This window comes from Chroicocephalus ridibundus, chromosome 3 (assembly GCF_963924245.1).
Source record: "Chroicocephalus ridibundus chromosome 3, bChrRid1.1, whole genome shotgun sequence".
In the NCBI taxonomy this organism is placed as follows: domain Eukaryota; kingdom Metazoa; phylum Chordata; class Aves; order Charadriiformes; family Laridae; genus Chroicocephalus; species Chroicocephalus ridibundus.
Window position 1 is genome coordinate 21,408,405 of NC_086286.1, and position 27,532 is coordinate 21,435,936.

The 27,532-nt window shown below is 45.4% G+C and overlaps 1 protein-coding gene across 3 annotated transcripts in view; it reads right to left on the reverse strand.

Annotated features, from left to right (window-relative positions):
* The window catches only part of VPS54 (VPS54 subunit of GARP complex), a 54,543-nt gene extending 42,863 nt beyond the window's left edge, over positions 1-11,680 (reverse strand). For 2 of the 3 annotated variants that reach the window (XM_063328355.1, XM_063328354.1), the window contains exons 1-3: positions 11,560-11,680; positions 11,001-11,101; positions 717-878 (exon numbers count right to left, since the gene is read on the reverse strand). In XM_063328355.1, the coding sequence (XP_063184425.1) occupies positions 717-852 (136 nt within the window). In that variant the 5' untranslated portion in view covers positions 853-878; positions 11,001-11,101; positions 11,560-11,680. Of the gene's footprint in view, positions 1-716; positions 879-11,000; positions 11,102-11,559 lie in introns of those variants that run through there. The other variant, XM_063328356.1, reaches the window with a different exon arrangement.
* Positions 11,681-27,532: the final 15,852 nt, after the last annotated feature.

A 27,532-nucleotide genomic window follows, 5' to 3' on the forward strand; every position in this document is an offset into this window, starting at 1 on the left:
GCAACACTTTAACTTGCATTTTTTCTATCAGATTAACCAACACAAATGTTCAACACAGTGGTGTATTCACACTCATTAAATATATTTTAGCTTAACAACATTAGCTTCTACTGAAGAGAAGAACATTGCAAACACAAACATATTTGAAATAATCTGAACTTGATCAGAATGACAGCTGAAATTCATTAGCATTAGATTTTGTAATTCTTAAGATCCCACCCCACCTACTCCTTATAAACTAAGCTTTAGTACACCCCAGCAGCTAGAATTGCGACCAAAACTCGGATTTACGATAGCACTAGAGACTTATGACACAGTGTTAGAGACAGGTCCTGCTCTCTTGCTTCCCACTGCAAGAGGGCTGGGGTGTTTCACAGCAGTAATGCAGCTAGGCTCCAAGCGCACTGTACGGGTCTTTTACAGGCTCTGACAGAACATACCCTCTCCTTGCGTGAGTATGGATCCTAGCTATAAAGTGGAATCACACAAGCCAGATCCTGTCTATAATGTGGACATCTGAAAACAAGCTGTAAAAAGGAAGGCTCTCCCATTGCTCCAAAGGGACACTGGGTGGTATAAAGCAGAATTACAGCATACTTTGAAATAAGACTATGGCTTAGTGCACTACACCCAGCATACGAGAAAATTTGATTGAACAATTGTAAATGGATTAGCAACTTTAACTGCATTTTTACTCTCCTTGACACCGACATTACCTGTAGGTTCCTTGGGACACACATCAGGCAGTGACTGCACAGGTCGAAAACGTTTTGTGGCATCCATTTCCTTTTTAAAGAAAGCATCACTGCTGTTTGACTGAGGCACTGGTGAAGAACTGTGGCTTGATGCCATTGCATAAAATCACCACTTGATAAAAGCTAAATAAGAAAAAATAAATATTGAGACTTTAATAAACTTCTGATTATGGATTGTATCAAAACAGTGATGCTCCACCAGCTATAAGGTATTTTGTTAACTGCAACACTTTAACTGACACATTTCAACAGCAACAGGGGAAAGCTTATTTTAAACACAAAAATAAAAGGCAGAATGTAACTTCGTAGTCTGTTTCCTCCCACACCTCTACATGCCACATTGAAAAAGGTAAGGGCTGCAGGCTGGAGGTTTGGATCTCCAGAGGTCCCTTCCAACCCCTACCATTGTGTGACTCTGTAATATATACAAACCCATGTGGCATATTCTGCACCCTCGCCTTCTTGCACTGCCTTAATAGCACCGTTTTCTCCAAAGGAGGCAGTCTACAACCTGTGCTCATGATTCAGCCAAGCCCAGCAACAGCTACCCACAGACACAATATATCATTAATTATTTATAGTAATTGAAATCATTGTCACATTTCAGACAAATTAGAATCTGAAGAATACGAGCATGCCATGTATATCAGAAAAGCACGAGCACATACTATGCATACAACATAGACACCTTTTATCACTTGAATCAGGAAAATTCACAATTCAACTTTTCATGGCTGTCTAGGAAAGTAGACTATTATTTCAATGTAATTTCAATGTAAAAAAACATTTGCACAGAGAAGACAATTAAAACACAGATCAAAGAGCTCTGGAGTAAGGGAAGTCCCACTAATTTTCAGTTGAATTTTAAGCCCGCAATTTGAACATAAACATCCTTAAAATTTTACACTGGGACTGAACAACGTAATGCATTCTTTCCATCTGTAAACAAAGCTGCATTTCCATCAACGTACCGGTTGAGTCAGTAGTAAACTGCAGAACTATTACAGGTTTGAGAGTTTATTAAAACAAGCCCATAACGTACAGCTCAAAGAGTGCCCGTTCAAAGGGACCGATCTGAATCCTCACCTTTAAGGAGAAAAAAACACATCTAGCAAGATCTTAGCGTTTAACTACCCACCCTTAAGGGACACCTAAATTACTTACTACCCTGTGAAGGAGCACAAAAAGATAAAAGACCTATTTTATCTTCAATCGCTGAAGCGGGCACCAAGGGATGACTGTACGTCACCATGTCGACTTCTAACAGCATCACATGTACTACAGCAAATCTCATTTGGAAAAGGAAAAAAAAAAGTTCTACTTTCTAAACGAGGTTGGAAGTGCCCTACAAAACAATTCTAAAGATGAGTTAAGATACATGCAGTTATAATAGAGGATCCCAACAAATGGGCCCATAAAGACTAACAAACACGTATTCTGGCCAAAACTCGGTCTGTTGGGTACCACTCCTAATGTTCACTTGCCTCTCTCCCTTTCTATCTGGGAACGCAGCAAGACAAGGAGGATAACGTGCTTCCACTGTAATTTTTAAAAGCAACTTTTAAAAGGGGTGAAAACAGATCGGCAGAACCTTTTCTAAAAATGCTGCACAAGGACTGGAAATCTGTCTCCCAGATTTTCTTTGGAGACGATTCCCTTCCTTCTTATATTAGAACAGTTTACGAGTCAAGATAAAGAATGGGAGCACTAATGGAAGTATGGAAGTAGTCAGAAAGGGAAAAAACCTTTCCAGACATCTGACAGACCCTCCTTAAATATCACAAAGTGTCAGTCTCTCTCCCCAAAAAGCCCCAAAGAAAAACTTTTTCTCTACTACTTCTGTTCCATGTTCCTGTTCTCATATTCTTCCCTTGACATTTCCAGAGCAAGTTATATCTTCATGAAGCTATTCCCTAATGTTTTGGGGTGTTTTTGTGAAAAATCTAGTTTATGATAATGACAAAACACTATCATTTTAGCATTCTTAAAAAACACATCCAGTGCTAAGTTATAATGATCAAGTCTCCTAAAGGCATACAGTAAATTTATCTTCACTTGGAACCGCTTCAAAGTTCTGTATTTGCAGTTTTTCTCCTGAAAAAGCCTCTGTAATATGAGCCGCAGTCTGCTCTAGCCAGATGTATGAGCAGCTAAGGCAATTTGTAGAAAGCACTGAAATCTTGTACTCTCGCCGGCAAGCCTTTCATTAAGCTTCTCTCCTTTCCCCATAACGAAGTATTGCCTAAAAGTATATTCTAAGACATGAATTGTCTCCAAGTACATAAATCTCAGTGGAGAAAATGCTAACTGCATTATGCCAGTCCAAGATTTATAACAAATTTAAAAGACAATTTAACACTGAAGACTAGCACAATCCCTCAGCTTTTCAAAAACAAACTATACCTACTCTTGGCACAGGTATTTTTATTACTTATCACCACAAAATATTCACATTGCCTTTGTATACTGACAAATCTTAAAATAGAATGAAAAGAGTAAAATAAAATACCAATGCAAGCAGTAACCTTCATACTATTGAGTGGATTTCAACAAGATATAAGGATTCACAGGCAGAGGCCTTCTTAAGTGGCATGCAACATGATGCTGTACTAAATTATTCATAGTTAACAGCTATTCTAGTAGCCTCATAAGTCAGGACCTTATGGATAATTAACCTCAATGAACAGGAATAAAATCATCTGCACTGCCCAAAACCAGGCATTCCTCAAACTGCAGTCCTTAAATTAGCCAAGGAAGTATAGCTTCAGAAAGAAAACTGGACAGAATTACCTAAATTAAATTCAAATTACAAAGGAATATGTGACAAGACTATATGAAGACAAAAAATCCTGACCTACACGTGAGCCCTTCTGTGTACTTTAACCTTGGGGACATCAGAAAAATAGTTTCACTTGTTCACCAACAAAACAGACATTTTAGAGAGAAACTAATCTATAACCAGCCTTGTGAACCAGCATTTTAAAATATGCAACTATATATAAACTTGCTGATTTAAACATACCACAAAAATGAAACTCAATGTTAACACAGAACAAAACTGCTACAGAATATTTTAACTCATTCAACTTTAAATGCAAGCGAAACGCAGGTAAATGTAGTTAACTGCACAAGCTGTGCAGAATGAATGATGAAATGGTGAGTCCCCTGAGCCTCCTACTTAGAAGAGCATATGTGCAGCACTAAGAATATGCAACTGTGTAACTTAATGACATCAATATTTAAATTATATACAATTAAAACTGGGTTAGATTAACTCTGTTCTCTGCAGTAATCACCATAATTTACTCACATTTTGCCTAGCAATGTGTGTTAAACTAACTCAATAAAAGAAAACTTTAGGGGTTAGATATAAGAGTAATGATGGAAATAATGTACAGGATTACAGCTACTCTTGCAACATGCCTTAAATATATTAAATTTATTTTGTACACATTGTATTGATTTCCTTAGTTTAAAAATTGACATTAAATTACACTGGCACTGCAATAACTTATATCACTGAAGTTAAACATTAAAAAAACTTAAAAAATAATCATAACAATGAAAATAGCTTTGATGATTGGAATTTACTGTATTCTTACAGTCTGAGCACATGAAAATTAATATTTCATATTCAGCAATCTTACAGCTTCCTCTTTAAAAAAAAATCTTGTTCAATAACACGCTCAGCAACTATGATATGACACAGTTGTACAACATAGAGCATGGAATACAATGACTTGTGATGACAAATGGAATAACCACATGCTTGGATACTGTACAGTCAGCAAAGCAGAAGTTAGTGTTGTGTGCTTAGTAATGTATTAATCACAGGAATTTTAAGAAGTTATCTCTGTGGTGACTACGCTATGACTCTTGAGTTTCACACCCGAGGTTTCATCAGTTAGAAGAGCAGCACAACAAACAACAAAGCGTATTATTCAGAAGTAATTGCACAGGACGGTTCTAACTCTTGAGCATGTGCTTGTTTTTGTGGGTATTAAGACTTGCACGGAGCTGTTCAGAAACTGCCCTTCCATATTCTAGGCGTTATTTGCACGCTTTGTTTTTCAGATGGTAAGTCTTCGCTACCAAAACACCCAGTATTATCTCTATATAAACATGGTATTAGAGAAGGTGCGAACTAAACCTTGTCTATTCATGGATATTAACTTCATATTTCCTCATTTTTGGGCAGTTTTCCATCAGCATTATCAACCAATTTTCTATTTCCTACTTAAGGTAACAGCTTTACATGAGTTAATAATTTTTACTGGGAATTCTCATGTGCACATGCTTCGGTTTGGAAAGCTGTAATTTGTATTAACAATACAAATTACAAATCTGTATTAACAATACAAATTGGAATTTATGAAGTCAGTGCAATCCCTGCAAGGTGCCTGAAGTAACTCTCAATTTACTTGCTAGAGAAACCCATATTTCTCCTTTTTCTGTGCTCTCCCCCCAAAATGAAAATAAATCTACAACCTACTAGTAATACCTTCAACTTAAATTGGTAGCTTTGATAAATTAGCTGGTACTATAAGGAACATGCAGCTTATTAGCTCCAGTCTTTCATACAATTCATAGAATCTGCTCTCTAAACTCGATTTTGGCTTCAAAAATAGTGACTTCTGAGAAGAGACACTAAGCACCTAGGGCAAAGAGCCCAGGGCTTCCACTGACCACACAACACTGAGCAAGTTGTCCTTTAAGTATTCCACATTGTCCACGATGAGCCATGCTTGGACACCGCTAGGTACTTTCCAAGAGGTACAGTCTGCATCCCAAAGGTAAGGTGAGGAGAAGTTTCTCCATGAACGTGAATGGCATGCTAAAGTCCCTGCTGCTTTTCATGGCTTTGTCTGGCAGCAACAGAGTGAAATCAAAACATTTTAAAGTACCGTTCTGGTTACCCAAGACCATCCAGAACAGAAAACCACCAGAAGTCACCCACAAGCAAAATATTTCACCATTTCTAGAAGAAATGATAAACAGCAGAAACACTTACTAAGGAAAAGGATACCTGAAATGTAACTAAAAGATACAAATGCCCAAAGGATTCTTTCTAGGACCTCAAGAGCCAACAATATGCCTGCTATTTGTCTAATATATTTACTCTGTCCTCAAAAGTTTAGGTTTCCCACTCTATTATTATACAACTCTTTTTTTTTTTTTCCCTAAATAAGCAGGATTTAACCCTGTAACAAGGAAACCATGGCATGAGCAAAGTACACGGCCCCTTCTTAAGACAACGTGAACCAGCCTGGACTAATGCAAACTTTCAATTTCTTTCAAACAGCTCATTTTTTGGTCTGAAATGTTCACACTTGTGCCTGTGCCCCAAGACGGACATCCTTCTTTCAGCAGGTTAGGTTTCAGCAGAAATGTTTCAGCAGTTTCAGAGAATGAGGTTAAGGCTGCGGAAGCTCTTTTGCTAACGAAAGCTCTTTCTGAACAACTATTTCCACGCTGGGGTTTTAGAGTAAGATGATTGTCAGGGGGATGATGAGGCTAGAGTCAGAGGACAGGTGTGACTTGTCCCTGTGTCAAGCCACCTACATTTGGTACACAGTCCAACAACAAACCTCCTTACACAACTTGGAGATAAGCCTGTGTCAGCCCAGTCTTTCTGAAAGCCTAATAAATATACGTATATTTGTATTCCAAGCACAATTACAGGCTGGGCAGAGAATGGATTGAGTGCAGACCCGAGGAGAAGGACTTGGGGGTGTTGGTGGATGAGAAGCTCAACGTGACCCGGCAATGCGTGCTCACAGCCCAGAAAGCCAACCCCATCCCGGGCGGCATCCCCAGCAGCGTGGCCAGCCGGGCGAGGGAAGGGATTCTGCCCCTCTGCTCTGCTCTGGGGAGACCCCCCTGCAGGGCTGCCTCCAGCTCTGGGGCCACCAACAGCAGAAGGACATGGACCTGTTGGAGAGGGTCCAGAGGAGGCCACGAAGATGCTCAGAGGGCTGGAGCACCTCTGCTGTGAGGACAGGCTGAGAGAGTTGGGGTTGTTCAGCCTGGAGAAGAGAAGGCTCTGGGGAGACCTTAGAGCCCCTTCCAGTGCCTAAAGGGGCTACAGGAAAGCTGGGGAGGGACTCTGGATCAGGGAGTGTAGTGATAGGATGAGGGGTAACGGTTCTAAACTGAAAGAGGGGAGATTTAGATGAGATATCAGGAAGAAATTCTTTCCTGTGAGGGTGGTGAGGCACTGTCCCAGGTTGCCCAGAGAAGCTGTGGCTGCCCCATCCCTGGAGGTGTTCAAGGCCAGGCTGGATGGGGCTTTGAGCAACCTGGTCTGGTGGGAGGTGTCCCTGCCCATGGCGGAGGCGTTGGAACTAGATGATTTTTAAGGTCCCTTCCAACTCTAAGCATTCTGTGATTTTATGATTCATGAACACACATGTAATTTTGGTGCATTCTGCATACCTTTTAATAGTATCCCAAATCTCATGTTCCCGCAGTGAGGGTGCACCTTCTCTGCAAAGTTAGAATGAGTGATGACAATCCAGATTAGTTTGTTGGGATGAAAGCAACGTGACAAGGAAGCTATATATGGGTTATCTGTGTTTTTCATCAGCCCTGCTTAGCCACACGTGCCTGTTATGATCCAGTATATTCTGTAATTCCTTGGACAGTGCTGAGATGACCCAGACTGTGCTACTTTCTCAGCAAACTGCATAATGGGGACTGTGGAAAAGCGAAAGCACTTGAATATCTTAAAGAGTAATGCCACTACCGTCGCCTTCTATCATCTCTTCCATAGTGCCATCTCAAAATGTTCTCCTCACACAGGAAACGGGCAAGGCAAAAAGTAATCTAACTACAAAGAAAGAACAGGACAACCACATCCCCACTGCAAAGCACTGTGGGCCAACTACAAGGCCAAGGTAAAATAGCATCTGATTTTCATATTACTAGATTTTGTACTGCTTTCTTTTGCCCTCCGCAGATGAAGTCACCTGAACAATAGATTTAAAGAAAAAAAACCCAATAAAAACAACAAAAGCTTTAGTTGAGCTTCACTTCTTTAAATACAAGAATAAGATCCTCTGAAAAAAATTACCCAAAAAAGCCCCATCACTGAACAATGTACTGTTATTTGAATGCACGCGTGCATAAGCTGTTTAGAATAATACAGAAGTGTAAACATTTTGTCAAAAATAAGAACACAATTTATCTCTCTACAGACAAACTATCTTAAAAGTAATATTTCACTTCCATTCAGGTACTGAATAAAATAATTAAATGAAACATCTCTGATATACTCAATGTACTAAATGCACTTCCTCTCATCCGGAAATCTAACTTCCCAATGCTGAACACTAATTTGAAATGAGAAGGCAGTTTCCGTGCTGGAGGAACACACCTTCCTACAGCCATTTAGCTCATTATGCGTCAAGTTCCTCCATGCCAGGGGTGGTAGAATCATTCTGAAACAATTAACAAAGCAGTAAAAATATATGTCAGAAATATATGTGGTTAGTTGCCCACACTATCACAGAAGACAAGAGCGGAATCTCTTTGCACTTTTTTTCAGGCATCAGCATTACAGTCTGCATTTTCCCTTGGAAAACAGTGAAATATGAGCATCTCATATAGCTCCAGAGAGGTACATGCAGCTGAGCGAAGATCAAGGAGCCCCAGCAGGCATTCCAGCTAGAAGCCTGTCAAAGGCAGAGACCATGAAGCAGTGACATTTTGAGGAAAGGCAGAAGAACTGCACCAGACGGAGCAAAATTTGTAACACTCAGGTCCTGACTTCACAAAAGGAGTCTGACAGAAGCTGATGGCAATTTGCGTCAACAGCAAGTTTCCCTGCACGGGGGTCTCCACTTGCTATCTTCAGTGGGGTTAGGCTCAATTTGTTAATCTGAACCTAATTTTCTAAAAATGTGATTTTTCATGAGAATCACGTCTTCCCGAAGCCTTGCCAAAGCCCTGAACAACTGAAAGAGCTAAATAAAAATATTTACCAGTTTTCACATTACGCAAAAATCTGAGACCAGGGATTACCCGAACGCAGGCACAGCACACCTCAGAGCAAGTCTTACTGAGAAGCCTTGACACAGGATGCCTGTCCTCTAGCAGGAGGCAGAAAGGCAAGTATTCAGCAAACAAGAGCATCCAAACTTTACCTTGGTGAGCACCAGAGAGTGCCACCCATGTTTGTTGATAGTTCTTGTGGTGTTAATACCTACCCAGCAGAAGATCACTGATCGCCTCTATTCACATCACTTCCTTTTCATTCCTCAAATAGCTTCCATTTACAAGAAGCATAAATATTTCTATAAACGTAAAAAATGAGTATGGTTATGCAACATTTAGAATGTCAAAAAACAAAAGGAAGGTCTTACAGCAAGCATGTAAAACCCATGGGAACTCTCTGCCACATTGCATAGCACCAGAGATGCTACTCCAACTCTAACAACCTAGCCAAAGTGGCTCTTTTTTTTGTTTTAAGAACCAGATTAATAGTTGAAATATCCTAGCTTTTTCCTCTATCCAAAGATGAGTATTTTGGAGCAACTGATCAGTAAATGGATCCACCATTTTTGACTATGAGGGAAATACTTTATTTACCTTTTGAGAAGATCTTTTTTTAAAGCCTAGCACCTAGGTGAAGTGGGTGCAAAAAAATAAAAATACGGGGAAGACAATTCTTAAGATGTGCTGGCAACTATTTCTTTGGACTTAATCATACGAGGCCCCAGAAATATATATGTAGAACATCCATTCATGCTCACTCTTTCTCTCTTTATGCTACATTCATAAAGCAAGACAAGGAACAAACAAAATAGAGAGTAAAACAAAAAAAAAAAGAAACAAAACCCCAAAGAAAACCGAGTCTCCCAACTGGAAGGATAAGACATCTGTAGCCCTTCATGCTTCTTGAGAAACTCACAGCTCCTCATTTCCCCAAAAGTCTGAAGAAGGAAAGCAGAAGTGGCTTCTATGATGAGCTGCTGCCCCAAAAGAAGAAACGATACCTACATGATTCCATTTCCCAACTTCTTCCCACTCCAACTGCCAAAGAGCAAGTCTGCGGTCTGCTTGCTCCACTCTCTCTAGTGGCTCCTGACACTTCTCAGGCAAACAACATTTCTGTCCAACCTTGGACACGCACGTCCCCTTCTCCTCCCATGAAGTTTGTACCATCAACAGGAAGGCAAAATTCCTTCACACATGCACCAGACTCCTACTACAGAGAAAGATGGTACTGAAGACCCAGGGACACCCAGGCCAGATGCTACTGCTGGCAAATCGGATGGGAGAGAGCGAGCTGCTTCTCAGTGCGCCTTCAGAGCTCATTAGTGAGGCTGCCCACATGATGCACAGCACCTTTTGCTTAGACAGCTGTAGATCTCCTGTCAATTAGTTAATTTTAGGCATTGTTTTCCTACCCAACAGCAGCACCATCCTATGCCCAGAGAATTTCAAGGGAACCATAGGCGGTGTCATTTTGGGAAAGAGTCACACTGGCTCTCAGGCTAAATTACTGCAGCCATTATAACAATTAACATACTACAGTCAGATTTTCTAATAAAAGCATTTCTTCACAGCACAGGGTTGCACAGGACCACAGCTGCGCAGAAGTCCACAGGGTGACTTCTTGCTAAGGACTCCATCAGATAGGATACAGGTAAGACGGTAAAGTCCATACACCACCTGCACTTTAAAACTCTCAAAAATATACATGCAAATCTGTAGTCAAATAAGTATTTTGGTGTACTTTAGGTACTTTACACATTTGGGATCACTGGATGTCCTGTAACAGAAATCCTAAATTTTTAGAGAATATAAGAAAAACCAAGAAGGAAAAGAGAATCAATAGCATAGTAAGGTCAAAAACCGGACAGTCAAAGACAGAAAGTTAATTTTTTGTTGAGAGTGCAGGAAGTTGGTATTTTACAAACACATATGGGTATTTCTCTCAATGGAACATACTGCATTTGAAAAATTACATTAAGGAAAGGTAAGAAGTGACGTTTGTCTACGTAAATCCTAGATTTTAGGACCATCTCTAAACCCAGGAATCATTGCAATCCTAAGTGGGTTTTGGAACCAACAAATCCTTCAGATCTCCACATCCCAGTCCATCCCGCTTGCCGTTAACACAGGTGTCAGGTGCCAGCGTTAGCAAAAATCCCCAAATACTTGCTCCAAACATCACTTCCTCCCATTTATAAAGGCCAAGCTGGACGAGTGTGGCTTTGCCACCCGAGGAGCCGGCCGTACCTTAGTGAGAACACGACGGCGGTATCTCAAGAAGGCCGTCGTCATATCTCTCCTCGTTGCATCGTATGGAAAACCGCCCGGTCTCGGAGCTCGTCGGTGACCTGCAAGAGAGACCAGACCCCACATGAGAGAGGGCCACGATGGCCGCGCTCCGGGCGGCCCAGGAAAGCCGGGCACTTCCACACTGACACTTCCAGAGGCTCAATGCCTCCCCACCAGGGACGGGCACCGATTTCCAACACCGCCCGTTTCCCACCGAGAGGGTTACCATGGAAATACAAAACGTAAATTCGCAGAAAAAGGGGAGAAGCGGGTTGCACCCACACACACCCCCAGCCTCCAAGTGGGCGCCCCTTCCTTCACGCCCTCCTCTCCCCAGGCCGCCCCTGGCCCCGCGGAGGCCCCGAGCCCGCAAAGACAAAGGGCACCGGGGGGAAAAATTCAACTTTCCCGGCCGCTCTCCCCGGCAGAGCTCCCCGCAAGGCGGCGGGCGGAGGCGGGGAAGCACCTGCGCCGGCGGCCTAGCGAGGACCGGCCGGGGAGCTCCCCGCTGCCTTACCTGCGGCGCCGGGCGGGCGGCGCGGCCTAGCGCGGCGCCAGCGCCTCCGCGGCGACACGTCGCTCCCCGCCTCCCCGGCGCAGGAAGCGGCCCGGGCGGCGGCGGCGGCGGCGGCAGCGGGAGGGGCCGAGGCACCGCCTCTCCCCGCCGCCCGGGGGAGGAGCCGCCGCCGGCGGAAGGGGCTGCCCCAGCCCGGCCGCGCTGGGGGTTGCGGTTCCGTCCCTTGGGGGAGGCCGCAGGGACGAGGGGATGCCGCCGTCGCGACCCGGGTAAGGGGAGGGGTGAGCCGCAGTGCCCGCCGCCATCCCGCCAGGCGAGACGCTCCGCCGTGCCCCAGGGCCGAGGCGCCGCCATTTGAGAGGCCCCACAAGTGCCCCGTGGCTGAGGTGCCGCCATTTGAGAGGCCCCACAAGTGCCCCACAACTATAGCACCGCCATTAGAGAGGCCCCACGAGTGCCCCACAGCTACAGCACCGCCATTTGAGAAGCCCCATGGAAGTGCTGACATTTGATGGTCCCCACAAGTACCCCACAGCTACAGCACTGCCATTTGAGGGTCACCACAAGCGTGCCATGGCTGAGGTGTCACCATTTGAGAGGCCCTACAACCGTCTCGCAGCTACAGCACCACATTCCAAGGGTGTAAGGGACCCTGTGAGTGACCCACAGCAGAGGTGCTGCCATTTGAGAGGTTCCACAAGTGCCCCATGGCTGAAGTGCCACCATTTGAGAGGCTCTACAAGTGCCCCACAGCTACAGCACCACCATTTGAGAGGCCCCATGGGCAAGATGCTGCCATTTGAGGGTCCCCACAAGTGCCCCACAGCTACAGCGCTGCCATCCCAGGGTGTGAGAGGCTCCATGAGCGCCCCTTGGCCAGAGCGTCGCCATTTAACAGGCCCCACAGATAAGGTGCTGCCATTTGAAGGTCCTCACAAGTGTCCCATGGCTGAGGTGCCACCATTTGAGAGGCTCTACAAGTGCCTCACAGCTACAGCACCACCATTTGAGAGGTCCTGTGGACAGGGTGCCATTTGAGAGGCTCTACAAGTGCCCCACAGCTACGGCACTGCCATCCCAGGGTGTGAGAGTCCCCACAAGTGCCCCATGGCCAAGGCGCTGCCATGCTGGGGTACAAGGGGTCCCACAAACGCATGCCAGCAGTGCCCCAGTGAGGGGAGCAGGGTCTCCTCCGTGACATGGAGGCCTCGAGGCTTCCCCCACAAGCCAGCAGAGAGGTGAGCCACAGCAGCCAGGCTCTGCAACTGCAGCTGCTCCTGCGAGGGTTTCGGTCATGGCCGCTGCGCCTGCAGTGGGGAAATCATGCCAGGTGGCCACGGTCACACTCAGAGACTTTAATCAGGCGTCATACCCAGCAGTCCCCTGGCTGGTAACTTCTTATTCGTAAATATTTTAGGCTGTAATTCTTCATCAGGCCACGGAAGATGCTGAAATGCAGGGACATGTTAGGTTCCAATTAAGCAATAACAGCCTAATGCCCAATGGTGCCCTTAAGCACACTTCAATCCTCAGCCGTAGTCCTGCAGCAGTCAACAAAAGATATCAAAACACAGGGAAGCTCTGATTAATTAATAGCAGTAATTCCATTTGTGTTAATGAGCGGAGGCACGTGAGCACGTGGCTACAGGCCTCATAAAGGCACATGTGTGGAAATCCATGGGTTCACACCCTGGCTTGGAGCTCACCAACTCATTTCTGGGTCTGCCCCTGCACTGACACCAGACAGACTGGTGTCACCCCAGCTCGGCTGGAGATGGTTTTTTGCTCCTTGGTAGCCGATGTTGACAGATGTTTGTTGGGTACAAATTTGTTTTGCAGTCTCTAGACCGATAAATCACAAACGGCTGTCACTGGATTCAGAGTCAGACGGACTTTTTGATGGCTTCCTTGAGAGCTGCGTCTGACCTGACTCGTGTTCACTGTTTGGCTCAGGACACTCCTTTGTTGGGTAGCAGGCTCCTGTCTGCAGCTTTTCTCTTGTCACTAATGTACTAATGGCAACAGAAAGCTGCTGACACGCATGACAACCCCGTGCCAGTTGCTGGTGTAGCAGGCTGGCCTTTTTGCAAGAGAAGGAATGAGTTGTGGATGCAGAAGAGAGAAATAGATACATACACACGTAAGGTAAAATAAACAGCAGGAAGAAAATACAAGAGCATTGTGGAGACACTGTGTTCCCCACACAACCCTGCATTAAGGACATTATTTGCTTTGTTCCAGACACTCTCTTGGGGAGGCTACATATCGTGGTTGCAGGATCCCATTTCATTCCTACCATCAGACATAGTTTGCAACATGGCAAAAGGCTGCATCGGGCCAAAGATAGGCACTAGCATCGCTGCCACAGGCTGTGAAAGGTTTATCCCAAAGGATAACCAGATTTGGTACATTTAAAGCGCAGACCCGTCAGCAAGCAAGAGGTTGTACGTCCCACGGTAGAGGCTGTGGTTTCAGGTGCGCAGACATTGTGCTCACAGGGCGAAGTGCACGTCTCTGCCTCACTTCAAGGCCGTGTTTTGCTACTGCTTTGCCTCTGGCAGCAAGACTGACCCAGGTAGTCACACCTATGTATTGCTGCTGGTATCGCACACCCGGGCTGCCGGTTCTACTGCAGTGGAACTACTCTCCCACCTCGCATTAGCACAGACTTGAGCGCCAGGCTGAGTCACGGCTTTTGGACCTGGACGTGGAACCTCCTGGATCACAAGTATTTGTGGAGCTCCAGTCAGCTGTTAGCTCTGCAGACTTGAGGACACTGCAGAAAGGAACACCTGAGAGAAGGAGGTGGGAGGATTTCCTTAGCATTTACCCTCAGAGGCCAATGGAAATTTGTGGCTGCAGTTTTCCCGCTTTCACTACTTCATTTCACTTTCTCAGGCCACCACAAATCTGGATGCACCCGTGGGTCCCCAGGTTTCAGATTGTGAAATACTGAGTAATACTGTAGAAGATCTTAAGATGCCTACCTTGCAATTACTTCCCTCTCACTTCCCTATCTGGATGGCCTGATGCTACAAAGCCAAACAAACTCATCCACAGTCCACATGGAAGCAGGTGAACATGGTGGAGATCCATCCAGGACCCTTCCCTGAGATAATCACAGCCTCAGCCTGCATGTCTTGCAGCCCTGTTTTTGCAACATCACAATTTGTTGAGCGCATGGGGAGGGCCTTCAACTCCCTTTTATTTGCAGTATGAGTACGGCTGTTTTCCAATAAGCGAAACATTCCAGCCCTGTTTGCAAGTGCTCATTTCATGCCCAGATGGAGGTTTGGGTGTTTTTGTTGTTGTTGCTATTGTTGATTCATGTTAATGCCCTAAAGCTGCAATGATCGGGAGAGTGAAACCTGCTGCTGTGGATCCCAAGCTTTTTGCATCAGAATATTCCTAGCAGTTTTTGCAACGTCTTTGTGGCTCGCAACTCACGCAGCACCAAAGTTTTCATCGCAAAGCTTATTGAAAGCACAGCTTAATGTGCTCCTATGTGAACTGAAGTGCTGGCTACTCGGCCTGGCCGGCTGATTGCCACTCACGTGTGCGTGACAGTCTGGGAGACACTGATGTAGGCTGAAATAGCTCCGTTTGCTGCTTTGCGTGTGAAATTGCAATGAAATCTGATCTCTTGTCTTACCCTGCAAGAGGTGACTGGTTTATACGATGAGTTTAAAGAGCAGAAAATGTAGCAATGCCAGAAAGAAATACTAGTTTAATATTACTATTATTTCATAACTGTTAGCTTCAGTATCAGTGGGTATCACCACCACTGCTGCCCTCTCTTTACACCCATTATACCTTTCCTAGACATGCTTTAGAAAATAAAGATGTACCTTCTCATGATTCAAAATACCATCCTTGGCTTTCTGACATGCTGGAATTAGTATCAGCTCATCACAGCTCCAATAGGCTTTATTGGAAGCTGCAACAGCAAAAGCAGTAAAAAAACCCCACATTAAATATTAAATGCTTGTTAGGAAGCCAATGGGAATTTCCCTCCAGCAGCCTGCAAGTGTCACTCACAATATTTTCATAGCATCTTTTCCACTACCTGGAAGAAATCTTTTTGTCCCTAACAGCCTCAGCTGTGTTCGGACTGCAGGCACACATTTGACACGCTCCTCGTGGGGAAAATGTGGTGTTTGGTTGGGTTTTTTTTTTTTGCTTGGGGATCACATTAGTTGGGAGTCTATCTGTCTTCTAATCCCTAAAACATGCCACTGTTGCAATAAATTGAGAAATCATGAGCATAACCTAAAAATGATCGCTGTATATAGAGCCAGACTGCAGAAAGACTGAGTTTGCAGAATTTACTCACGTAGGTAAAGTGAATGAAATCAGAGAGGCTGTGGGAGGGAGGGAGGCCGTGTTAGCTGCATTCTCCATTGCGGTTCTGTGGGTTGAGGATGGCATTCCTGCCTCCCTGCCCTGTCATTGCTGCCAGCTGGCTGGGGGTGTCCCCAGGGCTCCTGCCAGCGCTCGCAAGTGAGACGGAAAGTTTGGGTTTGCCCAAATCAACTTCATTGTTTGCTTTCAGTAGTCTGACTTTCTGGAAAGGGACCTGGGAGTATCTACATAACCATTTTCCACTGGCAAAGAGGCAAATGGGGGGGCATGGGAAGGGAGGGGAAAGCAAAAAGAAAGGGAATCCCCAGCAGAGGAGCAGCTGTGAGTGGTTATTAACTACAGCTGCTGTTTTTGAGGGGAAAGCCCTTCCCACAGCCTCAGTGGTAAACCAAGTTTCCCCTCTCCAGCCCTAGGGGTCAGCCTGAGGTTGAAGGTGGGTGCTGCAGCGTGGATACCATTTTCTGTGCCTCTCTCGGATGAATTGCAGGCTGATACACGCGCTGCTGCAATGTGTCTGGTCCTGGTCCGCAAACAGCCAGAGCCAAGTCTGGCTCTGCAGGACTGACCTCAGTGCTCAGCTGGTGAGGTTCAGATCTCTGATCTTCAAGCACCTTCACGCGAATCAGGGAGACATCCTGCCAGGTTAATCTCAATCGATCCCTCAGCACAGCTTTAAAAAGAAATTTTGCATCACTGGCGTAGCATAAAGTGACCTTTATGTAGAGCTGGACTTACCCCTCAGTTGACATTTGCCCAGGAAGTACCAATCGGGCTGAAAACCTCAGGTCTGTGTTTGTCTTTCAGCAGAGAGGTATGTTCGAATCCACAATGATTAATTGTGCCAGAGACGCAGGGGAAAGCCATACCCTCAAAGTGACCTTTTAGCCATGCACCCTCCCACGACCTTTAATATTTTTTGGTTGCAGCAAAGAGTCTTGTTATCTGCTTACACGGGGAAAGTAACAAATTGTTTGATTTTCTACTTTAATTGTTTGATTTTTGACCTTACGCTTCATTGATGTTATCCGAGTTAAATGTTGTGACTGTTCTGTTGCGTTTTGTATTAACAGCAAAGCCCTCTGTTCCCCTTGGGAAAAATAAACTAATGCTGCATAATATTTGTGGACCAGAAGGAAAGGGTGACAGGCATGCAGTCACCTCCTGCTGCTTGCTTTTCTGACTGTCATCTTCTGGCTAAACACCACGGTGGCAGTAACGATGCCAGGCCAGCCTGAGATATCTCCTCCCCCTGGGACTGTAGGATATTCAGTGTGGGTGGTTTCTCGTGGCTTTGCAAAGAAAGGCTGGTTTAAACCATAACAAACTTCCTGTGAACTCTTATTATTCACAGCCCGAACGTGCTGAAGGTTCCCTGCAGATAAGAAGGGCCATTGCTTTACCAGCAGAGTTTGGCGAGGAAATGGTGAGTCAGTCAACCATAGTTCACTTGACGTGTTGTCTGCCTACCTCTTCGACTTACAACTTGTGTCTGTAAAGTGTGCTTTTACAGTAAGTTTTCTGACTGGAGTATTTCAGTTATCTCTGCTTCCTGCCAATTGCCAAGGGCCACGTCGGCTTTGCAGGAGAGCATGACTCAGCGCTGCCAGCGTGTTACAGTGCCCCGGTGATAGAAAACAAACAACATCCTGATTCCTGTGCATGTGGGATGTGGTCTTACAAAGAGTCTCCTAGGTAAACAACTCTGACTCCCAGTCGTTTTAGCCAGGAAAATTTTTCTACTGCTGCTGTTTTAGATACGCAAGTTAAATTGGCATTCTCAAAAAAAAAAAAAAACCAGAAACATGACAGGTTTTTTTCCTACACTCACTCTGGTTCAGGAGTCTGCTGCGGAGTCTTCCTGGAAAAGAAGCAGGGAAACAGCCGGTTTCATTGTGTAGAAAATAAACAGTAAAAAGAACAAAGTAGCTCAACGTTTTCCCAAATACTAGAGGGTGCAAGAGACAATAAAAAGTAAGGAAATGCGCATTACTGCTGGCTGGCAGAACTAGTAGCCAACTATTGTAAAAGCTGGCTTATCTCTAGTAATATCTGGGCTCCTTTCTTGGGATGCTGTAGTGGTTTAGAAGGCCCTTTCTTGCAGGGTCCTAATACCGCTAGCTTTCAGAAACTTTCACAGAGAACCTTTGCTCACCTTGTACTGCAAGTAAAAAAAAAATGAACAAGGTATTGGGATCCGTAAGGAATAGGAGGGGAAAACAACGATTAAATGTTATTAGAGGGGCAGGTCCCCCAGGAACCTGAGCATAGTGGGTTGTCTTGTCTCTAAAAGGGCAGCATTAAACAATGATCGGAACAACCAAACATTGAGGAATAGCTCTCCTTGGAGGAAGCACGGGATATAAAAGAAATATGTAAAATGGCAAACACTGCAGAGAAGACAGATGGAGAGTTTCTGCTCTTCTTGTCTTCAGTGATGTGAAGGGATATTGAGGCTGAATTTTTCATGCCAATAGCGAGGAAAACATTTCTATGCCTTGTGTAAGTGTAAGTGGAGCGTGGCACTCAATGCCACAAGAAACCTTTCAAGACAAGAGCTTAGAAAGATGCTGAACGGGATGGCAGTTTTATAGGGCAACATTAGTGGCTTTTAAAATGAACACATCTGACAGTTTTGAAGATCATTTTTATCCTGTCAACCAAAGGGTAACTATTAGAGCTCAGGATCCGACCCATGTAGAGAAGACACAGGACTGGCCCACCTCCGTGTTCACAGGCCACCACCTGACATGCTAGAGGCAAGATACAGGGTGGGATGGGTGCCTGGTCTGACCCTGGAGGACAATACCCACAGTTTCCTTCAGAGATAAGAACTACCCGGGCCATTCCTGCATATCAGAGCACACAAAGTGTGAGAAGAAGGGGCCTGCAGGAAGGAAAAGTGGCTGGACAGGGTAGTGGAGGTAAATGGCTCTGTCTAGGACAGTTTCTTAATAGACTCCAGCAAGACGCTGTCACAACATAAGGCCAGGGATGCCAAAACTCTCCTGTTGCTCCTAGAAGACGTGGCATTTATTCCTCTGTGTCTGCAGTTGTAGCGGAGCTCCTCCTGGCTCTAAGTGATTCCTTGGCACGTTATACGTGCTGCAGAGATGTATCTGCATTTAACCCAGTTTTCTTCTTGGTACTGTCAAGTCTCCAGTCAAGAGACTCCGGAAAATTAAAAGCCCTTGCTTCTGTATCTGGAGCGAGCACATTTTATCAGATAGCAGCTTATTCTGATGAAGTGGAGTACATTAATACCTGAGTCATCAGGGGCTCTGGCTTTTTTTATGTCAGCTTTCCAGGCTAGCTTTGTTATGTGCAGCACTCCCTTTGAATTCGGCCACTGCCACCCCGACATTACAAAAGGAGGGATTCTAGTGGGATGCTTTCAGGGAAGTGTAATGGGAAACAGTCTGGTCTGAGCGGCAACTCCAGTATCATCAACCATGGAGTGAGACAGGGTTTCGCTTTTAAATTAAATGGCGACACGGGAAGTTGCTGAAAAACGCAACGGGAGATGCTCCTATTTGGCAACAAGGAATCACTGTGTAAAGACCATGTGTGTCTGAGGCGTAACCTATAGCATTTACTTAAATCACGCACAGGGATTAAGATGCCTTATCAAGCCCTCCAGCTTTGATGGGTCTATGTATGGGTTCTCCTTTTGCAGCCTGTACTCTCTCTAATCCTGGTGCTCTTTGAGATACTCCTGAAGAAGTTCCTCTCTCTCTCCCGTTTCTTTTTTCTGTCTATGTCACATCCTGGGTGTTTTCAGCAGTATGACCCACACCTTTGTAGTGCTGACAAATATTTCTCTCTTTTTTTATTGGCCTCTTTCTCTGTCCGCTTCCACCATTTAGGCTGGAATACCTACCATCTTGAGCTGACCATCTCTTCAGCGATATTTGACGTTAGACATCCTGACCACTGTAACAAAACCCAGCCAAAAATTAATTATTTTCCTTCCCAGACCTCACTGTTTCCAGCCATCCTGGTATCCCAGAAGCAGCGAAACATCTTGACTTTACTGGATTTTAGTGTATTAGGCACCGTCTGGCAGAAGGACGGACACACGTCTAGAAGCAGGCAGACAATACACAACCCAAATGTTTTAAAACCTGCATCTCCCAAGTGCATCTTTTTCATTGCGCATGCCTGAGGGGAGGTGTTTGACTCTTAAGGGACTCCAGGAACATGCCAGAGTCACCACCCCACAGCCACGCAGGAAATTTTGTTTTACAAAACAAGCAGGGTGTCAGCAGCTCCTGTCCTTTATTCCCACCTTTTTCCATTTTCTAACTCTATTTGGAACAATTCTTTCTGGCCTCTCAGCCTGTCTTTACTCAAGCAAACTAAAAGCTCTTGTTTCTGAGCTTACTTGCGAGTCAAAATGTGCAGGTTCAAAGCAAGTGATGATGTGGAGTGAGGAAAAAAGTACAGAAAAAGCAGACCAAGTTGGTGATGTCTGAAGAAGGTACCAAGCAAGAGGGGCTGGAGTCTCAGGGATTTCCGGAGATAGGAATTGGATTCTAGTTTTACTACAGGGTTCAGTACAGGTTTTATTTTAAAGATCAGAGATAAAGCCCCTGAACTATAGATGTTTTTAGACTTTGCTCTATGTCGCAAGGTCCACCAGCAGAAGGTACAGCCACAGGAATCCCAGGCAAGTGATGCAGAAGCGGCAAAGCTAACTCCTTGCTATCTTAGGTATCACACACATAACCACTGAGAGGAAAACCACACCAAAAAAACCAAACCAAACCTTTGTACATTTTAAAATCCTCCAGCTGGGAGGCTGGCGAAGTACCACGAGCACCTGGATCAAACGGAGGCAGCAGCACACTTCAGGTTCCCCCAGCCTGAACGGTGCTACACGCGTGGCTGCCTGTCCCCCTCTGCCCATCTCTGCCCTCGACTGGAAATACCAGGGATTAAAGCAGATGGGGACCACAAGGCTGCTTCTTTTCCTCTAAGGGCATGATTTTGTAGGGATAGGTAATAGCTTTTCCTAGGAGAGTGATCTGCGTGGAAAGCATCAACAAGCCTTTAAGCGCATGGTTCGTCGTTGCTTGTCTTACCTTCCTTCTATCATAAACTCATCAGAGATTCAACATGACTATTACGATTTGATTTAGGTCAGATTTATTTCCAGCAACCGCTTTGTATTACAGCAGATGGCAGCCTTTCCCCAACTTTCCAGAAATGAAGAGAACCTGGATTTCAGATAAATATATGTCTTTTCTTGTCTCCTGGTGTCTGCTTGCTGCCAGCAGAAGCCTCAGTAGGAACTGAGCAACTGCATCAAAGAAGCTGGAGATAGAAACAAGACTGAAATCACCTCCTTGTGTTTGCAGGGCTTGGCTCCTCACCAGAGGGTTGATCAGCTGTTGCACCATCTCTTTATTCATCTAGGACGATGTTTCCCTTCCAACTCCTATCAGAGTTCAAGATCAAAGTCATTAAAAATCCATGCTAATTCATTTCTTCACCTTGACAACAACACATAACAGAAAACACATCATACTTTGTGGGTAGTATGTCAAAATCAAAGTGACTTTTTCAGTGCTTGGTTTAATAAGAGGTTCGTGCCGTATTAAAAAGCACCTCTGTTACACGACCTACAGCAGCTGGCTGAATAAACTATGGTGTGGGCGAGGCCTCAAATTACTTCATCTGCTGGTGACTGTTCAAAAGAGCCTCAGATACGTTCTGTGGATTCACCCAGCCCTGAAAAAGCGAGGAGAAAAGTGATCAGCATTCTTCTGTCCTGCCCCTTTTTATTCACTGCCTGCGGAGCCAGAACAGGAATGCTTATTGGGACAGGGTTTTACAAGATGACCACAGGCACGCCAAGCTCTTTCTACTGCCCTCTAGACCCCATGAAGCGTTTCTTGTTACCATGTGCCAAGTTCCTTGTCCATACTGTGTTTTTACACCTACCTGAGTGGTATTAATTAGTCCTAGTGGTCTGTTTCACAAGCTCAAGAGGTGCAAAGATGTCTTCTTCTGGGAGGTTGTTCCTCATGCGATCACAAAAGACCACAGATTTACTTCTATGTAGGCTCTGCCTTCAATTCCTACTCTTTATCCTGCTTCTGTTCTCACAAAATATGTTAAAAGCATCCAGATGCTTATTAACACGTTTCATACTAACAACCAGAGACAGGAAATACAGGCTAGATGAGGAAAAGAACCACTTAAACAATAGTTAAGAGAGATGAGAGGAATTCAGAGTCAGCAGGGCCAAGTAAAATTTACTCTGGAGCCTTCAAGAAACTAATCAAACGGTTGTCAGTGAGCGTCTTTATAAACTCTGGGGGACAGGAGAGGTCCCGCAGGACCAGAGAACCTATTATCCACATCTAGGGGGACATCCAAATAGAGCACTAATTAATTTTAAAGACGCACGTGATCCTAAAGCAACCACTACAGGCTTACAAAAACAAGCCGTGTCTAACCAACTCCATTTCTCTCTTTGATAAGGGAAGCCACAGATGTGCCGCGTCCTCACTTGAATAACGCTGGCTCATGCAGCCACCAAAGGAAACGGTCTAGACAACGTTACTATGAGGTGAACAGGCAAGCAAGTTGTTGTTTATGCTCAAGGTGTAACATTTATCACATCCCCGGCTCGGTGTGCCCCTTACAGCCACTGCCATGGGAAGATTGGCTCCCAAAATCCAGCTGAAGTGGCAGGAGGCTATTTTATTTGCGTGCGTACCACCAGCAAACGGGAGACATGGGGAGAAAGAGTTAATTTCACACAGGAAGTCACCATCAGCAAGGAAATGACCCCAATTCCCCATGTTATACTCAAGGTCTTGGCATTCCCGATCATCTTTTCCTTACATGACGTGCGTGCCGCCCACCCCCAGTTCAGCTTTTAGTGATAGAAGCACTTAAAATACTCTTTTCCCAATCCGCCCGGCCCGCAGAGACTGTTGCAGACTGCTGCTCACATCTGTCCCTCAGAGGAGTCTTTTCATCCTTTCGAAAGCTGCCCTCTTCTTTCCCAGCTCTGTAGAGAAAATCCGGCTAACTAGAAATCTCGAGGCCATTCTACTGCAGTTCTCCCATCTTCACGGCTGCATTCATTATTAATAGCTCATCATTAAATTTTAATAAATTGAATATCAGAGGTTTAGGGCTTGTTAGGCACCTTGCCTCCCCTTTTTTTTTTTTCTTCTAGGTTGGACAAGTTCACTCGGGTCAGGCAGGGGAAGTTCTGGATTGATAACTTTTACAGAAAGTTGTAATGTCTCTATTTCCAAACTCTGCACAAGTGCTTAGAATACAAAGTCGTTGGGTTTGGGCTGCTGTTTCCTTTAAGAAAACAAAAATCCTACCCAAACGGTAGGTAAGGCTTTGGTCTCAACTTGCTCTTCAGTTGTTGGAGTGGGAGTTGACGAGTTGTAGCTTCATTCGTTAGCGAGTTGGTTTCATGGGGGAGATGGGAGCCGCCTGGCTGTGTGAGGCTGTTGGGCTGTGTAGGACCCATCCTAATGCAGGATCTGTCCCCCAAAGAGCGGTGAATTGGGGATGCTCCAGGGGAAGCACAGAAACTCATGGCAGGGGGAGGGAGCATCTCCATGTTTTTCAGGGGGCTCTACCCCCATCCTAGGGGTGCACAGCCCCACTCCCGGGTGCAGCAGTGACACTGCCAGCAGCACTAATATTTGCTCACGTGGGGTTGTTTTGGTGCGGATAATCCCCCTCACCTTGTGGTTAGAACCTGAAAGGAGGACACTGTAGAAGATCCAAATTGCTCAGTGTTGGGGGCTCGGGCACCCAAAACTGAAATGCTTCTCAATGGGTAGAAACGTACTGAAATGAAGAACCATCAGAATATTTTTCCCCACTGGAAGAGGTGGGTAAGAGTCCTTGGAGGGACATACAGCATGCCAGACTTGGGCAGGGACCTCCTCACGTCAATCAGCAAGTGGAGGGTCTCAGGGAGGACGTGAAGTTGAAGGCAGAAACCGTTATCCCTCATCCTATCGCCACACTGAATTACGAACAATACATTTTAAAAACAGCCAATGCAAAGAAGCTTGCATCTAAAAACTCATGAAAAAGTTGTTTGATGCAATCTGGGAACTCTAACTGGTTTCTTTCCCCCCCTCCCCCTTGAAATAGCAGATAAATTCCGGAGACACTAAGATCTGGTACTCTAAAGAGAGGCAGAACTACAATTTTAGACTACCTCATCCGACATCCCTACTGAGCAAAATAAAGAGAAAGCCGCTCAGAGCTCACACATAAAGGACAATAACACAATGCCAATCAACACAGGCTTTTTGTAAGAAAAACCTCATGTCTGACGAACCTGCTTTCCTCCTTTGAGATAACAAGTTTGGCAGATAAAAAGCAGTCGTAATGGAGTTTTGTAAGACATTTGACTCAGTGTGGAGCAACGTTATGATTAAAAGATTACCACTATCCAAAAAGCCCACGTTAAATGCATTTAGCTGACAGCTCCCCGCTGGAGACCCTGCCACGGACAGGACAGAACAGCCCAGACCTGACGCTGCTTCCCCTCAGGATCTGGGAGCAAACCTAAGGTCGTCTCTGGCAGTACGCACATGGGATGTCGGAATCAGCCGGGTGGCCAGCCGGGATGAGGGAAGGCTTTTACAAACCCCTGCTACACAGAATACGTTGGATGCTTTACCATTTTTTTGAACGCCAAGAGCAAAGCTGGGTTAAATACCCGCCACCCTGGGGACTCTCGCAGCCACTCTGCTCTGCCCCTGCTGTGTCCCGGGGAAGCCAACCTCCGGCATCCCACCTGTACACTTCTGTAGTGGGGATTAGCCCCTAAATTACATTGTTCAGGGCCAGCAGAGCCTGAGCCTCTTGCGTGACACTATTCAACATATTTTTTGCTGCAGAAACATAAATAACAGCCTGCCTTTAGTAACCATTAGCCCGTACAGATAAAAATATAATAAAATGCAGACACGCATGGTCTATAAATATACGTATGTTGTTGTGAGGAGCGCTAAGCCCAGGCCTCCACAGTATGAAAAATACTCCGCTGTATAAACACTGTGCATTTGGCAATATTGTTTTTTAAGGACAGAGGGGCTGGGGTGTTGTTGGTTTTTTTCCTTTGGGGCTGGCATGGTCTCTAGTCAAGCTCCCCCTTTTGCAAAGGCACTTGCCCCGGCTCCGGCATTCCCTGCCGGGAGCTGCCAAGGAGGGCGACACGAGCAACTGATTCATCCGACGCCCAAAGGCGCTTGCACACACCTTCTGCTCCTCCTGCTCCACAACAGGCAGAGTGAGATTTCCAAGCGATAAAGAACGACGACGCTGGCAGAAATGCTGAGTAACACTGAAAACACCCAGAGTGATGGTGGAGCTGATGTCTTCGGCATTGCTTACCCTGCCTCTCAGGAAAGCTGCTCTGAATCCACTTTTAATGCAAATAAGTGGAAAAAGCATTAAATAATTTGTGCTCTGTGCTGTTGTGCTGCATTTAAAAGACCTTCTGATTGATTTAGCTCCCCTTTAGAAGAAAAGAAAGCTAACTAAATGAATGGAGGCCCCAGCAGCTTTGCTCTGCAGAGCCTGGGACTGGCTTTACCCGGACGGCCACCATGACCATAGGCTGCGGGGAACAGGCAGCAGATGGGAGAGGTGCCCACATCCCCGTGACCCATCTTGGACAACGTTTCTCCTCCAGCAATGGTGGAGGGTGGCACCACAGGTTCATACTGTGGTGAGACCCATGGACACTGGTGAGGCCCCACCTCGAGTGCTGTGTTCAGTTTTGGGACCCTCACTACAAGAAAGACATTGAGGTGCTGGAGCGTGTCCAGAGAAGGGCAATGAAGCTGGTGAGGGGTCTGGAGAACAAGTCTTGTGAGAAGCGGCTGAGGGAGCTGGGGGTGTTCAGCCTGGAGAAAAGGAGGCTGAGGGGAGACCTTCTCGCTCTCTACAGCTACCTGAAAGGAGGCTGTAGCCAGGTGGCGGTCGGTCTCTTCTCCCAAGTAACAGGGGATAGGACAAGAGGAAACTGCATCACGTTGTGCCAAGGGAGGTTTAGACTGGATATTAGGAGAAATTTCTTCACTGAAAGGGTCATCAAGCATTGGAACAGGCTGCCCAGGGAAATGGTTGAATCACCATCCCTGGAGCTGTTTAAAAGACAGGTAGATGTGGTGCTCAAGGACATGGTTTAGTGGTGGTTTTGGCAGTGCTAGGTTAACAGCTGGACTTGATGATCTTCAAGGTCTCTTCCAACCAAAACGATTCTATGACTCTACAACACGTCCCCATTACAGGACAAGTCTCCACCGAAAGGCAAGCTGGGCAGGTGAGTCCACGACCTCTCAAACCCACTGCTGTTTGGAGCCTTCCATCCCCTTTAAAGTCCCATTTTAGGTGATTGTTCAGGCAAAATGGAAGTGGGCACATCTGCAACCCAGTTGTACAGAGACTTTTGAAAATGTCAGCCCCTGTGCCAAACTGGAAGCACAAACCAGAGAGAAAAAAAATAAAAAAAATAAGAGGCCAATTAAAACGGCAGGTTGTCTCTGTGTTGCTCAGGGCTAACAGAACAGATGATGGCATCGCTGGAAGCTGCGTTTGCTTTTAATTGTCCTCGTTCCACTGAATAACTAATTCCCTCCTCCTCCTACACGACAGAAGAAAAAAAAAAAAAGCATGGGTTTTTTGGAAAGGATGAGTTGACTCAATTCCGTTCCTACAGCACATGACAGCAAGCTGCAGTTTTTAGCTTTGCATCCAGGCAAGTTTAGAGTATCGCTGCATGCATTTGTTCCGTTTCAAGTCTTCTGGGCTCAGCTAAAGAAAAATATATTCTTTTGGAGAGAAGAGGATACGGAAGCACTGAAGGCATTGTGTGCATTCAGCTCCTGCCTTGCAGCCAACCAAAGGGAATCGCATTTGTAAGGTAGTCCTATTTGTAACTTATTTTGCAGGTATCGGAGTGCTGAGACGTGGGAGGTGCTGGGAACTAGGCGAGATCTGAGCGCCACATCAGGGGAAGAAGCGGATCTCCTCAGCCCAGAGATGAAACGCTCATCCTTTGTGTGGCTGTTTCCCAGGAAAGGCCATCACTCTTCCCTTATCCTTTACCAGCTCACATTTCCAGCATTTCCCAGGAGAGACTGAAGGGAAACCCTATCTAGGCTGAACAACAGATGACCAAAAAAAACCCCAAACATTTTGCAGGGCCTGAGTCCAGCCAACATGGTTTGATGCGTTAAAAAAAAATAATCACATATTTCAATAGAAATACTTTAAAAAAATCATAACCATGAACTGACTGAGAAACTGTCGGATTAAACAACTGCAGAGGAAGAGTGAATCTGATTTTTCCTTTTTTTTTTTTTAAAGCAGAAGCAAATACTATAGCAAAGACAATGGGCTATAAATAAGACAACAGGATGATCATGGGAGTTATTAAAGAACACACATAAGGAAGCTTCCCCCCAGCCCCCCGCCAAGTGATTTAACTGTGTACTGCGCTTTCACCCACTGTCTGAGAACGTGAGTTATCGTTTCCTACCTACCCTCTCCGCATGGCTTGTGCTTCCCGGGGAATCCTTTGGAGTGTTGTGCCGTGCAAGTGCTGTGG